Source organism: Pyrgilauda ruficollis, unplaced genomic scaffold (assembly GCF_017590135.1).
Source record: "Pyrgilauda ruficollis isolate IOZ18807 unplaced genomic scaffold, ASM1759013v1 scaffold11, whole genome shotgun sequence".
Classification (NCBI taxonomy): Eukaryota; Metazoa; Chordata; class Aves; order Passeriformes; family Passeridae; genus Pyrgilauda; species Pyrgilauda ruficollis.
Genome location: NW_024509210.1, coordinates 11,988,368 through 12,004,681, shown reverse-complemented (window position 1 = coordinate 12,004,681; position 16,314 = coordinate 11,988,368). Strand labels below are relative to the sequence as shown.

The 16,314-nt window shown below is 40.9% G+C and overlaps 1 protein-coding gene across 3 annotated transcripts in view; it reads left to right on the top strand.

Annotated features, from left to right (window-relative positions):
- Nucleotides 1-2,078: 2,078 nt before the first annotated feature.
- The window catches only part of ZSWIM8 (zinc finger SWIM-type containing 8), a 53,572-nt gene continuing 39,336 nt past the window's right edge, over nucleotides 2,079-16,314 (top strand). For all 3 annotated transcript variants that reach the window (XM_041476137.1, XM_041476146.1, XM_041476127.1), the window contains exon 1: nucleotides 2,079-2,272. In XM_041476137.1, the coding sequence (XP_041332071.1) occupies nucleotides 2,095-2,272 (178 nt within the window). In that variant the 5' untranslated portion in view covers nucleotides 2,079-2,094. The remainder of the gene's footprint in view (nucleotides 2,273-16,314) is intronic.

Below are 16,314 nucleotides of genomic sequence, written 5' to 3'. Positions count from 1 at the left end.
CTTGGTAGCACTGAAGGACCTGACGCTCTTACAGATGATGGACACTGCAGCAATGCACCTTTGTGTTCGAAACCTTGAACTGGGAAGCATTACGTTTGTAAGGGCAAACCATGCAGGAAGTTTCCTTTAAGGTCGCAGGCGCATTGCTTAGGACCCTCTGCAAAGACTCATCAATTAATATAGTTTTTTTGGATCAAGGACTAGAGTGAGTTGAGGGAGATAGTGAGTGTCCCCAGATGCATTTCAGTTTCTCTCAGCTCTACATTTACCATTTGTTAGTATGTCATTCTTTTTCCCCCAGCTTCTGTTTTTCACCCCCGTCATTTGCTTTTCCCCTCTGTACGAACACAGGGAGGGAGGTGTAGGTCCAGCTGTTTGGCTGACATGTACTCCAACAGCAAACGTATCCTTTGGTGCTTAACCAGTCAACTCTCTCAGTGAAGTAATGAACTAGAAGAACTCAAAGTAATAGAATTCTAGGGGAAAAAAAAAAAAACCAAAAAAACCCCCAAAAAACGGCACCTCTGCTGCTTTCAGAGTGGGCAGGATAGGAAGACCTTAGCTAGCCAATGCAATGCCCCTGGCACGCGAGTTATCTCCTCTGTCTGAGTTTTGGAGCTGTTCAGACCCGAGCAGCTCCTCAGAGCCCTCGTTCCCCTGGGCCTGAGAGCGAGGGGCTCTCTCGGCCGAAGGAAAGCGGTCACTGCACCGGAACGGGACTTATTCCAGCCACGGTCTCCTCATTTATTTCCCTTTTTCCCTTTGATCTGCTTTACTGTTGTTTTTCTACTTAAAAAAAAAAAAATGTTACTGAGAAGCCGTATATTTCTTTCACCTCCAATCAGATGATCACAGCTGAGTGATTTCTACCTCACGCATTCATCTTCGGTGCGTTCCGGGGCAACCCCCACATTTCAGCACAACTAGCGCTCTCCCGCTGCCGACGGCGGCGCGGGCAGGCACAACACACAGGCCTTTGTTCTGTCACGGCCACCGCAAGCGGCCCGCTGGCTGTGCGGCGGCAGGCAGGCGCCAGCCGAGCCCGGCCCGTCCCCGGGGAGCGCGGGGCTCCTTCCCCACACGGCCGGGCGGGGAGCGCCCGTCCCGCCCGGCGTGCCCCGCGCGGCGGAAGCCGGAAGCGCGGCGGCGGAAGCGGCTCTCAGCTGGCGGGGGGTGTCGCAGGTGAAGCTGGGAAGCGCGGAGCCATCTTGGTGCCCGCGCCGGGCAGGGACGGGACCCGCCGGGGCCGCGAACCGCCGGGGCCGCGCCGGGCTCGGGGGCGTCCAGCAGGGCCCGCCGGCCATGGGCTCATAGACACACCGCGGGGCCACCGCGACCGGAGCGGCGACGGGCTGCCCCCGCCCTGCCCGTCGGGACCAGCGCCGGGCGCTCCCCGCCGGCCGCCGCCCGCGCCCCCGTGAGGCCGGAGCCGCCGCCTGCCCGCCCGCGCCGCTGCCGGTGCCGGTGCCCGTGACGAGCAGCCGGGAGGTCGCGCCGCCCCTCCGCGGGCGCTCCGGCTCCACCGGGCTGTTTTTAAGCCCCCGCCAGCGGGAGGGAAGTTGTTCCCCCCCAGCCCCCGCCGGTGCCCCTGCCCACCCTCCCCTCGGTTCCTGCGCCGGGAGTGAGACAAGCACAACCTCAGGGAGACCCGGCCCTGCGCACAGACACCGGCGGCCCCCCCGCGGCAGCTCCGGAGGAGGAATCCGGCCCCTTCCCTCGTCCTGCAGCGCCGGGAGCCTTCGGACCGTCCGTGTACCCGGCACGCACCTGTCCCGCCTGGAGGCAGCTCTCATGGACTAACCAGCCCCCTCCGCCTCAAGTACATTCTGTGGACATAAGCATTTTTTAACTTTTTAAAGAACTTTTTTTTTTTTTTTCCTCCCATGGAATTTTTACCAGCTGCCCCTTAGTTATTTCCTGCTTCTCCCATCTCAGACAGCGCTGACTTTGTTTTTTCCTGGTACTGTAGTATGGGGATCAAATCAAAACCGAGGTTTTAAGTATTGCAAGAGCCCTCAAGTCCATTCGCCTGTTAAAAGTGAGCAGTGCTCTTCCTGTCTTTCTTGTTTTCCCCCACGTCGCCTGTCGGATGTGATGGAACTCATGTTCGCAGAGTGGGAGGACGGGGAGAGGTTTTCATTTGAAGACTCCGATCGCTTTGAGGAAGACTCTCTTTGTTCCTTCATCTCTGAGGCAGAGAGCCTTTGCCAGAACTGGAGAGGATGGAGGAAGCAATCGGCTGGACCCAATTCCCCCACTGTCAAAATGAAAGGTAAGGTCACCCGATTTAATTGGGATGCTCTTTGGATTCGTGGAAGTTGTGGGGCAAGGGAGGTTGGTAGGTGAGGAGATCTGCAGAAGGAAAGTTAGAGCAGCAGAGAGAACTCCTATGTATGATTCATTGTTGGGATAATTTTTGTCCAAAGATTGAAACTGTAGGTTTACCGGGGTTCTTAAGACAATGCTGTCTTTTAGATGAGTTTTCACCTGTGTGTACTTGTAGCATTGTGGTGCTGCTCTTCTGAGTAGATTCTGTGGGTTTGTTCTGGGAAATCTGAAAACTGTTTTCTATAAACAAACTGCAGACTTGGCTGGGAATAAGTGCAAAAGTTCCCACAGGCTTTGATTGAAGTCCACTAAGGATTCATAGAGGTTTTTGTTACCTCCATAAAGCTACTTATACAAAGCCGTGTAAGCCATCATTGTATAGAGTAGTCCGTTTTCCTTGTCTGATTCTTGGCATTTCTCCTTTTTCTAGTAAATTAGGTCTTTCTTTTGCGGTAGTGGAGCAAGAGAGCCTTACCACTGTCGCAAAGAAGTCAGCAAACAGCAGTGTGCCTGCTTCAAGAGTTGTTTTATTTCCTTTCTGCTGATAGTAATTTATATTTAATGGTAGACAGCAAAGTAGACGGTAACATTAGCAAATGAATTTTATTTTTAGAATTTGCTTGATTTCTTTTCTTTTTAATGAAACTTGATTTCTCTGTTATCCTGCTGCATCGTGACCCTGGAATTCAGGTGATGTTTGCACTCAGCAGAGCCAGATACAGTTAACAGAAATTACACAAACTCCTACTTTTCCTTTAATCTGTTTCTTTAGGCCAGTGTCAGTACTTTTCCTGATCTTTAACCATCACCGCCTCATTGATATCTCCCTATCTAGAACTGTACAACTTTATTCTCTTCTGAATATTGCCCTGACATGAACAGAGAATGCAATTTATATTGAATTGAGTTGGAATCTGGCCATGTTGTGCTATGGACAAATGTTCAGGTTTCACTGGTTTAGTACCATAAAGTACGCTTTGCATTAACCATAGACTTTACAGAGCAGATTAAGTTTTAAATTCTACTGCTGTAAAGAAAGGGAACTATGTTGGCATTTTTAAAATCTGTGAGTCCTGAGATGTAGAAGTAAGCATTGTGCATGGGGCAAAGCATATACATATATATTTATCTCATGTTTTGCATTGTCTTGTTGCACATGTTAGCTTGCAAGAAAAGAGCTGAATTTTTAAAATGTACTGGTGTGGAAATAAAGACATCTTTAGTTTGGCAGAGATAAATGGAATTGGTTTGCATGGCTCTGCAAGTCAGACTGATGTTTGCAAAGGTGATTTTTTTTTTTCAACTTCCAGATGCTTTTAGCCAACTTTTCTCCACTGGCTCAGTGTGAGTGCATGTTCTTCTGGCTCTTGACCTAGTTCCTTGAGCTCTCTTGACCGAATTAAATCAAGCAGCAGTTGCTCTCTGTGCTGGCACCCACTTGTTGCATTAAAAGGAAAAGACACTTCAGTGGATAGTGGATATTTGCAATCTTCAGGCTCTTTTCTGACATGTAAAACAGAATCACTAACTTTGCTGTGATAATTGTAATTATTCACACGATACTGAGATGTTGCTGTTCTGGGTTCTGCAGACTTGCATAGGCAAAGCTTTTATTGCTTACACTTGGTTCATATATTTCAGGTTTTATTAGACACCTAATTCCTTTGTATGAGAATCTTATTTTAACAGGAGGGACATTTTGAAAGGATACTGTTACCTGCTTTAAGGCTCTTGCTGGCAATTCCCAGGCTCTGGTCGGAGTTATTTTTAGAAGAATGTGAATGTGGATTTGCGGCCTAAATAATTATTTATTCACCCTATGAAGTTACATATGATACTACCAATGTGGAACACTTGCAGGTGCTTTACTGTACACAGTTGTGTTGCCAGAAGGTCTGGTCTGATGCGAGATCTGTCATTGTCTGGAATCTCCTTGTATTTCAGAACTCCTGTACCAATTTTGCTGTTTTTATACCTTTTCTTGACAGTGTTTTTGAGTCAGAAAACACAGAACTTGCTGGGTCCTGAGGTTGTTGCTCATAGTGAATCATTTCAAATATGATAATTGAAAATTGAGCTGTGTGGTTTTATTTCCACAGTTTGCCATTTTACTGTTGCCTCTGCAAACAAAAAGTGAGGTTAAACACTAGGTTATTCTGTTAAATGCTAAGAGGAAACATGAGGAACTATATTCTTTTAGTCTTTTCCTCCAGTTTGGAGCTCAGCCTGTGTTTTGCTGTGGAATTAGTCAGACAAGTTATGTAATAGAAAGGCTATCTAGTTTTTTCATTTGTTTTCAGTTTGTCTTTGTAAGTGTCTAATTCTTCTTTAATTGGTTCAAAGAGAGTCCCCCTAAGACTGATGGAAGATCTGTTGACTGTCTCTTAAACAAACAAACAAACTACCTGCACACAGGTAGTTATGGCTTTCTTACTTTTTGCAAGTTTTTATTTTCTTCTTGGGTATCTTTAATATTACTGCCATGCTTATTGGAGATTTCATAGTAAGGCTTGGGTTAGCTTGTTGCAAATATACACAGTATTCACTACAGAGGATTGCCAAAAAGATTAATTACTCACTTGTTTGTGAATCACCCCATTGGTTTGCTTAGAAAGAAAATGGAAGGGAGAGAGAAATGTTTGAGTTTCTCTGATATAATCCTTGGAACTGATTTCTTTATAAAATCAGGTATCTTGAGTAGTTACATCAGAAAAATAGAATTGTAATTGGTTGATTTTTATCACATTTAATTTCTGCTATTATAGTCTCCCTATACTACACTCTTGAAAGGAATTTTCTCCTTACATGTAGAATTGCCAATGTGGAGAATGAGTGCATTGTGTCCACTTCATGGATGCCCTTAGGTTTTGAAACTACTCTTAATCTCCACTAATTCACCTGCACTGAAATTCTGGAGGAAAGCTGTCTGTTTTGGGAGTACTGGGAGTCCTGTTGTGATTTGAAATGTTTGTTTTTACGAATGCCTTGTTCTCTTTGCTCGCTTTACCCCTTGTGTTGTTAATTTTGAGTGGTGTAATGCTTCTAACTGATATTGGGCCAGTCATTACCTGTATACAACACTGATTAGAGGCTTTCACGGTACAGACAGAGGATTCTGCTCTGAAGATAAGGTGAATGGATGTTTGAAAGTACAGTGTCGTTGCAGTGTGTTCAGAACTATCTGATTCTTAGAGTTGGTTTGTAACTCCAACTCTTTTTCTTACATATCAAATTACATTCCACCAATTTGTTACCCGTCTACTAACAAATGCACCCACCTGCCTTTTTTGCACTTTTCTGGGCAGTCTGTTCTTTCCCGGGAGCCATTATGATCCTCTCATGCCTTTCTTACTTTCTAAAGCAGTTGTATTTTTCATTGGTAATTGAAGTAAGTGTAGTCTTTCTGCATATGTTTAAACATCTAATGTTATCTTCACATAAGAATTTTTGTGATAGAATTTGTAAGAATAAATGTTCAAAGTACACTCATTATCTCTTCAAACCCACGGTGCTTTTGTTTCTTCCTGAAAGCTTCTAAGCTCTTTCCCACCCTTAGTCTTTTGTTTCACAGTTTCTGAAGCATAAATATTTACCAAACATTTAGGAAGCTGGCATTAATACTGTAGGATTGTTAAATAGTGCCTTCACAATATATTTACTCACTTCATATTTATTCATTCATGGTGGATTTGGTTGGAAGTATGCTGATGAGTTGTGTTGAATCTCTATCCAGTAGGCAGCTAGTGAGAAAACTTGACTTTTTTCCTTTCCTTTACAGTAAACTGGAAGTATTATATACTGTTTTGCAGAACCCCCTCAGACTGGACTAAGAAATGATGCAGGTGGTGCTCTCTTGGAAAATATTCTCATTATCCAGCCCCAGACAGTTTTTGTTCTTTCAAACTGTTAGGAGCACCCACAATGTGAAGTTTTGGGCACAGTGCCTCAAAACTACAAGCTGTATAGAGAAAATCATTGGCAGAGAATATACAGAGCCTGAGGTGAAGATATGATCAGTTCAGAGAGCAAAGACTGAGCAGTGTCTATGCTGGTAAAATAACAGTGACTGATTTTCATTAATTTATACAGGAAAAGAATGAATGGTGTAGAGAGCACTGTTTCTTCCTCAGGATTGCCACTAAGAAATTCAAGTTAATCCTTGTTCAAGCAGTAACTTCAGAAAACAGCAGAAGGAATATTTAATCTCTTTCAAATTCATACTGTGTGTTCTTCAGACTCTTGGTATTATCAGAGAAGAATGCTGGTACCATCCCAAAGTGTGTCCACTCTTTGAGCCTAGTGGAGCTTGAAATGGAGACTCTCTGGTTTGCTGCTGTTTTGTTACTGGCCATTATTGTACATTACAACTGATTTTTTTTTTCCTGCTTTGTTTGTACCTCTGCTATGAAGAGGGAGATTTTGTAGTCAGCTCACACTTCTGGGAGGTACGGGTGTAATAAGGGTTCAAGTTTGATCTAGACTCTGAATTGTGCTCTGCCTTTGTTTCCTATCCCTTTCTTTATCTCCCCCTCTCCCTGTCAGGCATTTTTTTTCCCTGAGTTGATGAGTTCACGAAGCGATGGGAAGTTTCAAGAAACCAGGCAGGCTTGTTCAATAGGTGGTGTCCTCCTAGCTTCATGAATTGTGTTGTTTTCTTGTGAGTTCTGTGCTCCTCTTGCTCTGGTTTGATTTTGCTTCTAGTCGTAGTATGGTGTAATGATCTGTGTGTTTGAAGACCTGGCAATTAAGTGTGATTTAATGTGCAAGTCTACAATTTTGGAGTTCCAGTTCAGTCTGAGGAACAGCAACAAATGCATAGCATACCCTGTATGCAGAAAAATAGCACCTTCGCTGCAGTCTGTATTTTTTTAGTGAGGAAGGAAGCAATGAGAAGTCAACTGATCAAACTTAGGCAACTCTGTTTAGAGGTATTAATGTAGCTAGAGTAAAAATCAATGAGCATATGAGTTGTGGGAGTAAAACTCACATCACTCATGTTGACTTGTGGCCGGGCCCTTTTTTTCTGCTCTCTGAATTCAAACTCTGTTTTGCAGTCTTTTAAACAAACAGACAAAACTCCTCTTCTCTCCCTCCCTCAGCAATACCTTTGAGGGAACAGAAATGGACATCAGTGATTTGAACAGTATCTCTTGGGAAGCTTTTGTTTGCTTGTTTTTGTATAAGAAACTTCACAAGGAGTCAAAACCTATTGATGTCTTTACAATTTCATTGCTCCTTTTAGACCAAAAACTTTTTGTATTAGCTATCTAAGTGTAAGAGTGTAAAGCAGTATAAGACTAATATAAAATAGTGTCATGGCTAGAAGTTATTTTTTTCAACTTTATTTTAATGCACTTTATGTGTATTAAGCACTTTCCTCCCTCTTCCTGGTTTGTAATAGCCTTGTAAACCCTCCAAAAGTAAAATTCAAAGCACGTAGGTGTCAACTATCTAAAATATTACATTTAGAATTTTATTTTTAAAACATTAAATAGTAGTGGTGCATAATGTACAAAATACTTGAAATGCTGATTGTAATTTCAAAATACCATATGACACATTTTTAAATTGCCTCCTCTGAGGCTGTGTAGTCTTGAGCAGTTAAGTGTAAGATTACCAATCAGAAGATTCTCATTCTTCTCACAGTTTGTGTGTTCTTTGATGCATCTTTTCTTCTTTGTTTCTTCGTTATTTCTGGCAAGGCTGTGGGTAGTTGTGTAGCATTTTTAACAGAAAAGACTGAAACTGATGTCCTTGACCACATTTCCCCATGTGCTTTAAACATTATGGGCAAGGCTTGAGGAAACGTTACTGTTTTGATTATTTTTAGTTCATCTATATTTGTGTCCATACAGCTGGAAATGTACTGTCTTTGAATAGAGTAAAACAAAGGAACTGTCAGGTTGCAGTATACCTATTAATTAAAATCTTCTGGAATTATGTGTTTTGAGAAAAATGATGCTGTGAAAAGTACCTGGTTTTAATAAAATAGTCATTCTATGATGAATCATTATTAGTGTTTCTAGATTGCTGGAAGAAAAAAAAATTAAGAAAAATGAAGGTGTCAGTATTTAGCAGTATCAATTAGGCAAAAGCTGAACATATGTAAGCTGGAAAAAGCTTGTGTTGATTTTTTGTATTTACCTTAATCTCTGCTGGTCTGAGAAAAAGATTGGAAGTTAAGACATTCTCTTTCCATAGCAGGAGGAAACATGAAAAGATTGCAGGAGTAGTGTCTTATATTCTCATTCAGCTGCTGCAAGTAGGAGCACCTGAGTATTATTTCTTGGCGTCTCAGTGACGTTTTTGCCTTTCTTTTGTCTTCTAGGCTTACCTTGTGACTCTGAGACATATAGGAGGGCTTTCATGCTTCTTTCTCTTGTGGGATAAAAATTGGCCTGTAAAAGAAAGGATAAATTGATAAGATGGAGGGAGGAAGAAAAATATCTGTCCTCAGAAAAAATCCTGTCCTTTTCTGGGAGAGAAGCTGGATGCTGGAGGGGAGAATGTAGTTGACAGAAGCAAGAAGAGGGACCTCAGAGACCAAATACAATACAAAAAAAGAAGTCCACCTTTTTTTACAAAAACATAAATAGGCAGCATGGTAAAAGAAATGTTACCCAGAATTTATTAGCAAGCAGTCTTTACAGGGAAGCATCCAGGGGTACTTTTTTCTCCCAAGTTAAGACATTTACATGGTGACTTATTGCAGCAATGGGCAGGAATCACTGGGCCACTGAGTCTGGCTTCTTCCTCTGTTCAGAGAGATGAAAAATTTAAGCAGGTGGTCATCATTCTTTGCTATCCAGAATTACTGGTAAACATGAATAATTCGTTGATGGAGACCTGAACATGGAAACACCAATCTTTAAAAATGCAATTAGTATTGCTTGTACCTCAAACCCCCTGCAGATAAACTAGTGGAAAAAGTTGTGTGGCTTTTCTGTTCATTAGAATTGAGATCTCTAAAGATGCTTCTTTGAGCATGTCTCCTCAGTCAGAAGGAAAGAAAAAGCGAATCAACCTTAAAACAAAAGTAGTCAAGATACCATCTAGACTTTTTCTTAGAGATATTCATTAAAATGATGCCTGTGTGCGTTAGTGCCATTCTTGATGGCGTCTTGTCAATGTGTGTGACAAAATGAGATTCTTGGTTGAAGTACAGAAAAGTTTCTGAGCCTGTTGGGTATTGTATGGCCTTATGGAATCGGTCCGTGTTTCAGGTTTCTTGTGCTCTGCATATGCTCCCATTTGCCTGACTTTGTGTATCACTAGTTGTGATTCTTGAGACTGATTCTTCTTGTGACTGATTTTGATTTTCTTTTTAATATCCCTGCACTGGAATTCTTATGTGGTAAAATCACATCTGTCTCATCCTTTGGAGAGTACACCAACGCGAAGTCTTGTTAATCCATGCTCAAGGCTAATTGAATAGCCTAATGATGGCTTGAATGCCCAAGTTCCATGCTTTTAGGAAATGATTGCTGACTAAAAGTACTTGGTCAGGGTTTGACATTGAAGCTTCATGGTAGTCCTGTAGGAAGTATGTAATTAATAGGTGTACAAATAAAATTATCATTTTTCTGAGAAGCTAATACATTTGTGAAGCCTATAGGGCATCATTTAGCAATTCTCCTGAGCTCTTTACAGTTCCTATTGCATATTGCTTATAATTTAATTTCTTACCTCATATTTAGGTTAGCGAATGCTGAGGTGGGGGGCAAAAAGAAATATAACTGGTAAATCTGTTTACCAGAGGTCCAAGAGAAAATACTTGTAACTTAGGCCTTTTATGCATGTCTTGCAGAGAAGGTTGTATTTGACCTAAAATGTCTTAAAGTTTCATTGACTGCTTGCTTGCATTTAAAGCAGTAGTGCATGGGGTCAACTAAGCTGCTTATCCTTCTCAAGGACAGGGAGTTGTTTTGCCTGTCTAGTAACGAATAGGAGCTGTGTTCTGTGGACATTTTCATAAGATGGTTGACTTCGCTTCAGTCTTGTGATGTTGGGGAGATTTTGGGAGATATTCATTTGCCTAGCCAAATTCATGCAATGGACTGCAGTTAATCAGTGCCTCACAGTTTTCTAGGGATGCTTCAGGTATTAATTTTGTGCACTGAAAATAATAGACATGCTTGTAACTAACCCTTCCTCTGTAAACATTCCGTAGATGCCTTCTTGCTTCATATGTGCCTTCGTAGCCGGTTTTGTTTTGCCCATTTCATTCTCCCTACAGGTGATGTGAGGGAAATGGAAGGGAGTTTATTTCTTGTTAGAAGAGGGACTTTCTGCAGCTGTAGGCTGTTAACATATGATCACATGAATACTTTACCTTGAGTGGGAGAAAATGTAATTGCTAGGGGCTGAGAGCTCAAGGCAGGCTGGGTGCTGCCAGCATTGGAAGATCGTGTTGGACAGGGGGTTCAGACAGGCTGGGACTGCTCTGCTGTGCCTTGGAACTGCCGTAGGAGAGCCTGGAACTGAAGGACATTGCTGACTGAGCTCTGTAACCTCACATAAAGCCTGAGGTTAGATGTGGGGAAATTTTTAAGAAACCAAAGGAGAGAGAAGGGAGTCAGGTAAGATTTTTTTCAAAAGAATTTAGATATCTAACTTCTTGTATTTATGAAATAGATGTTTAAACCTCTGTTGGTTTCCAGTTGGTGATATACTTCTAGTTGCTGACAGTTGCTTAATTATTTTTCTTTTACTCTAGAGGTGAGAATGCTTTATCCTTTACTCTTTTCAGACGTTAACTTTCCCATCAGCCCCCCAAAAATTAGCCTCATGTCACGCTGATATGTTCAGTAAATGCAGCTCTTCAGTGTTTGCCAGTGCATTTATTTGGAGGCCAAGTGATATGGTTCTGACGTTTATTTAGACACTTGAAAAAAGCTGGTTAGAAATTAATTTTGCATGTTATACTTAAGGATGGTTACTAAGGAATGGTGCTGTAGAGAACAGCACAATAAATAGTGGAGGTTGCATGGTGTTTTGTATGACTTCTTTTTGTGTCTGAAAGCATACCAATACTTTTTGATAAGATTGATTCTCAGCTGTGGTGAAATCAGATTTTGATTTATATTTGTCTTCCATCATCTACAATCAGAAAAATATTTGTAGCTTTTTTTTGGTCAGGGCACTGAAAAGAATCTTGAATTCTGAGCTTTTGAAATACCTTGTGTGGGGCAGGAGTGGGAATATCTGGTAATACTGAGTCTTGCTTTCAGAAGGCAGGAACTGTTTGATGTCTGTGCTCTGAATGCACAATCCTGGTTGTGCACAATTCTTTCTGTACAGGGTGAGAGAGCAAGGAGTAACAGTGCAGGGGAAATGACTTGCCTGAAGCTAATCTGCTTCATCAGCTGTAGACTTATTTTGGATGCAAGCTGCCCAATTTGTCATGAAACCTTGGCCAGCACTGGCATGAATGCTGTGTTTTGTAGCGCTGTCTGTCTTGCTTTACAAAAATCTGCTGTTTATTTTAGGATTTCTAGCAGCTGTCAGTAGCTTGCCCAGGCTGCTCTTTTTATGAAATGAATTTATTTTTTTAGGGAAGGAAATGGAATGGTTTGAAATAAGAATTTTCTTATCTGAATTTTCAGAGGAGATTGTCAAGAGCAGATGTTTTCTGTGGGTGCATTGTATGCCTTTGCGACAAAATCTTGAAACATTAGGCAGAACATACTTGAGTAGGATCTTAGGACTTCAAGTTAGTGTTGGAGGAATGTCCTGGTGTTTCTGTCCGGAAGTCATTGAAACAAATAATGGATTTTTTCCCTCTCCTCATCAAACGAATTCTTTGTTACCAAATGTAACTTGTAGCTTTCTACATTTTCCTTGAACTATAGTTCTGAAGGTGGTAAAAATGTCATCTTCTTTGAAGAGATCTGGTTTCTAATGTAGTAAGAATGTTGTAGTTATGATGCTTTAAGGACAAAATGAAGAGAGCTTTTGTAAGAGAAGAGAGTTCTTCAGCCAGCCAGCTGACCTTCAGAGTGCAAAAGGTTTTCAGACATGCACCTCTTTAAATTCTTAGTGTGTTAGAAATCTTAATGTTGGATTAAACAGACATCATGCATCTTCTGAGTTTTAGTTGTCTGGTCAGTTATTGCTTACCATTGTAAAATCTAACCAGCTTTCTTTCTTCTAGGGCTTTTTTTGTCTCATGAAGTCAAGTGAAGGTGTTACCAGGAGTTGGCACGACACTGGAATGCTTAAAGATTTAAATCTTTAAAAAATAATGAGCTAAAGATAAAATAGTTTTAAATCAGTCTAATATTGAAACAGCAGGAATTGTGCTGAATGTGGCATTCTTCCTCTGTTATGTGCTCAGGTTCATTAGCAAAAACTGTTTTGAGGTGCAGTCTCTCTGATTGATGTTAACACAATGGTAATGTCATTTCTCCACAGGTGAGCAAAGTTAAGTCCGTTGGTTTTCAGGGTTTTTTTAACTCTGTATACATTCAGAGAGTGAATGTAGAAAACCATAGTGAAGTGGGTTTGTCAGAAATGTGCAGAAGGGAACTGCAAGCCTTAACAGGTTTAAAACTACTGACATTTGAAAAAATCCCCCACCCACTCAGCCCTCTAAACCTGCAATCATTTGTATTCTGCAATTCTACAGGGCTTGTGTGCTAATTAAATACAAGTATTGTTTTTCTGATATTTTAATGTGTATTAACGTCTGTCTTATAGGAGGAACTAATTATAGCTTCCTAAATTATCTTAATCTTGGAGGCAGAAGTCATGATTCCAGGCAATATGTATATGCTGTCAGCCAAATAGTATACTTCTCTCATTTTGAAGGGAAATCCAAATTGAGCAACCAAAGATAATTTGAGCCATGAGATATTTTGACTTACACACGAGCTGTTTGTGATGTAGTGTTAAGCAGCTTTCAGAAATTGAATTCAGATTCAGAATTCAGAAATTTGACTCTGCTATGGCTTTTGCTGCAGGTAGCAGAGAAATTGTGGGTGAATTGGGCACCCTTCTGTGATAAAATGACCCTTTTTGCATTGGGTTAAAAAAACTGCCATTCCTAAAATGTTGTGATGTCTGTAATGGAATTTGTGTAGTAATAGTACTGCAGTTTGTCAGTTAAGTGTGAAGTTTCCTACTCTGGACTGTAATGTGCCCATCTGGGATCTGTTTTTTAATGGTTTGTGGCTATGAATCTCATCAGTGTTATCCAGTAAATGCTAATGAAAAAATTATGTTGCTTATTCATCTTTTCAACTGTTTTGTACATAAAAATGTCATTGTGTGGCTTAGGGCTGATGTAGGCCTCCCCCAAATTATTTTTGCTTTCAACATGGTCTTACATCTCTCCATTTGCAGCTCATTGACATAATTTTCAATGTCACTTTACTGGTGCAAAATGTTTATGTGATCAGACAGAGTTGCATAACTCTCGCTGAGGAAATAAGAGATATAAGATCGTCTTGTAAACACAGATCCCATTAGGGTTTTAGTGCTGTTAGTAAGCTTACGGGGGTAGTAGCAATGGAGAAGGAGAAAGATAAAAGCAAGTAAGAGAAGCAGATTTGTCCATAAATTTGAAAAAGCCCAAATTTTTAATTGAGAGTTCTGTACTATTTACAGGCAATAAGAAGGCTAATGTGCATATTTAATGAGTGAATTGCATAGACAGAAAAATAAAATCAAATAATCCTGCTAGTTTCTTGTTTGGTTTATTTTTGTGAACAAATTAGTGTACCTGTGATTCAAAGTGACTCTTGCTTTGTTCTCTGGAATGTTTTGCTAATTTGTTGATCACTTAGTTCTGTCTATGAATATGGTTTTTGATTATTAAAAAAGTGTGCTTATGTGCGTGTATGTATAAATACTTTCATTCTTCCATGACGAGAATATCATCCTGCCATACAAGCCTCTTGGATAAAACCATATTTTTAGGGTTCTTCCTGTGGCTAATTGCCTAAAATACTTGAGGGTTGCATTACAGTGTCCTGTCCTTGCTGCTTTTGCTAGATCATTTGTTTAGTTGTGTTTGATTGCCATGAGTATATGGATATTTTAAAAGTACAGAAACACTGAGAGAAAGCAAAACCAAGGGAGCCCTCAGGTCAGAATATTCCCTCTCGTCTGTGTTCTGAGCAAGGTTGATTAACAGTAAATCAGCAGTAGCATTTGTAGCATCCTATCTCCATCACTTGATCCCTGTTCTTGTCTTGTCTAACCCTCTTGATCTGTCATTGTGTGAAAAACTCACACAGATGAATTACACCAAAGGCTGTTCTCCATTTGTTGTTGCAGCTGGCTTTGTGAATGCTGAGGTGTTTTGCAGGGAATTTGTTTGGAGTGTGAGAAACAAGTAGCTGAAACTTTATTATAGCTTGGTACAGCAAGTATTTCAGTGTAAAAAAGTTGCTTATTTCCTTAGGATTGATGCTGCACAAATAGTTGGGGAATCAGGAGCCTGCATCTTTGCATTAGCTTCCTTAATCTGTAAAAGAAGAACTTCTACTTTTTAGCAGTAGTGTGGTTTGCTTGGTTTTTCTTACAAAGGAACATTGTGGGTTTTTTCCCTTTGTACAAAATGGCATGGAATTATTAATCTGAAGCAGGGGAATTGAAAACAGCTAATTGAAGACAGCTGGGAGTCAGTATTTGAATATTGCCTTGTGTCTTGTGGTTTTCAGATGCTTCATTCTGCATGTAGTCAAGCTAGACTACGACTGGGTGCAGATGCAGCTCCCTGTGTCCATTCAGCTGCCAGGTTGTGAGGCAGGAGGGTCTCTGTTCAGCTTCAGGGTCTTCACCCCTCGGCTTGCCTGTTGGTTTTGTTCTCTTGTGTTGTATTTGGGAGGAGAAAGTGGTGCCCCTTCTTGGTGTCTGCTCAGTCTTTGTGTCTGCTGGGCTGCTTTAAGAACCCAGCATCTCCAGCTGAGCTGAAGCAGTCTGTGGATTGTATGTGTTCGCTTTGAACACCACTGAGACCAGCTGTGTGATTTAAGGAGATCATATACAGCTGAGAGATTGATGATCTTTTGATGGGAAATTAATCCCTAGTTGTAAGTATCTGAATACTGGCCTGAAAGAGGCCATCTTGAGTTGTGTTTTCTTCATTATCTACAGGGCTTCTTTGGATGGTCTACTCTCAGCATATGTGTAGCTAATCTGTCTTTTGCTGTATGGTGTAGCTTCAGAGCTACTCCAGCAGCTCATCTATGAGCCTTTATAATGGATGTTTCTTATTATGTTCAATTTCGTTGCACTTTTCAATTCCAAATCCTCTCTCCCCTAACTTGGACCCATGTTGGTGTGGGTGTTTAAAAGGTAAATAGTTCAATTGTTTTCAGTGCTTGTGTGTTACCTCTCTTTCTTTCGTATGTTTAAATTTATGTTGGTTATTTCAGTTGTGTTTTTATGTTAAGTATTTAGTTTTCTTCTGGAGCTTGGTGGTTGTGGTTCAGTACTTCCTGTGTTCCAAGTCTTACAGGCACAGAGTAGCTGAAAAATCTCTTCCACTTAGGTGGAGAACTTTTCCTTTATCTCTTTGAAAACATTGCTGTTCTGTTTGTGACTGGACCATGAATCTTAATTTAATTGTACTTAGTCTGATTTACTCCCAAGGTTGCAATACCAAGACTATTCAAGGATGCTCTTAATATTCCATCATCTCTATGTATTATGCACTACTGCATTATAGATGGGCTGTGTTTTTTAATAATGTTGCCTGAAATTTGGGAAATTGTATAGTAAGTATTCACTACTCATCTTGCAGGTCTGTGCCTGAAAGCCACAGAGCAGCAAGCAGACACAAATGTGTCTTGTGACCCTTACTGATTATGTAGGCTGCAAGGATGTTAGTTGAACCCTTCTGATATTCCCTTTTAGCTGACTTTGTAGGGCTGGAACTTAAGGAGGCAAAAAGTTAGTGTGATAGAAAACCAACTATGGTGGTGTGTCTGTGACCCATTTATCAGTTCTGCTCTTAATGAACACCTCTTTCAATAGGGA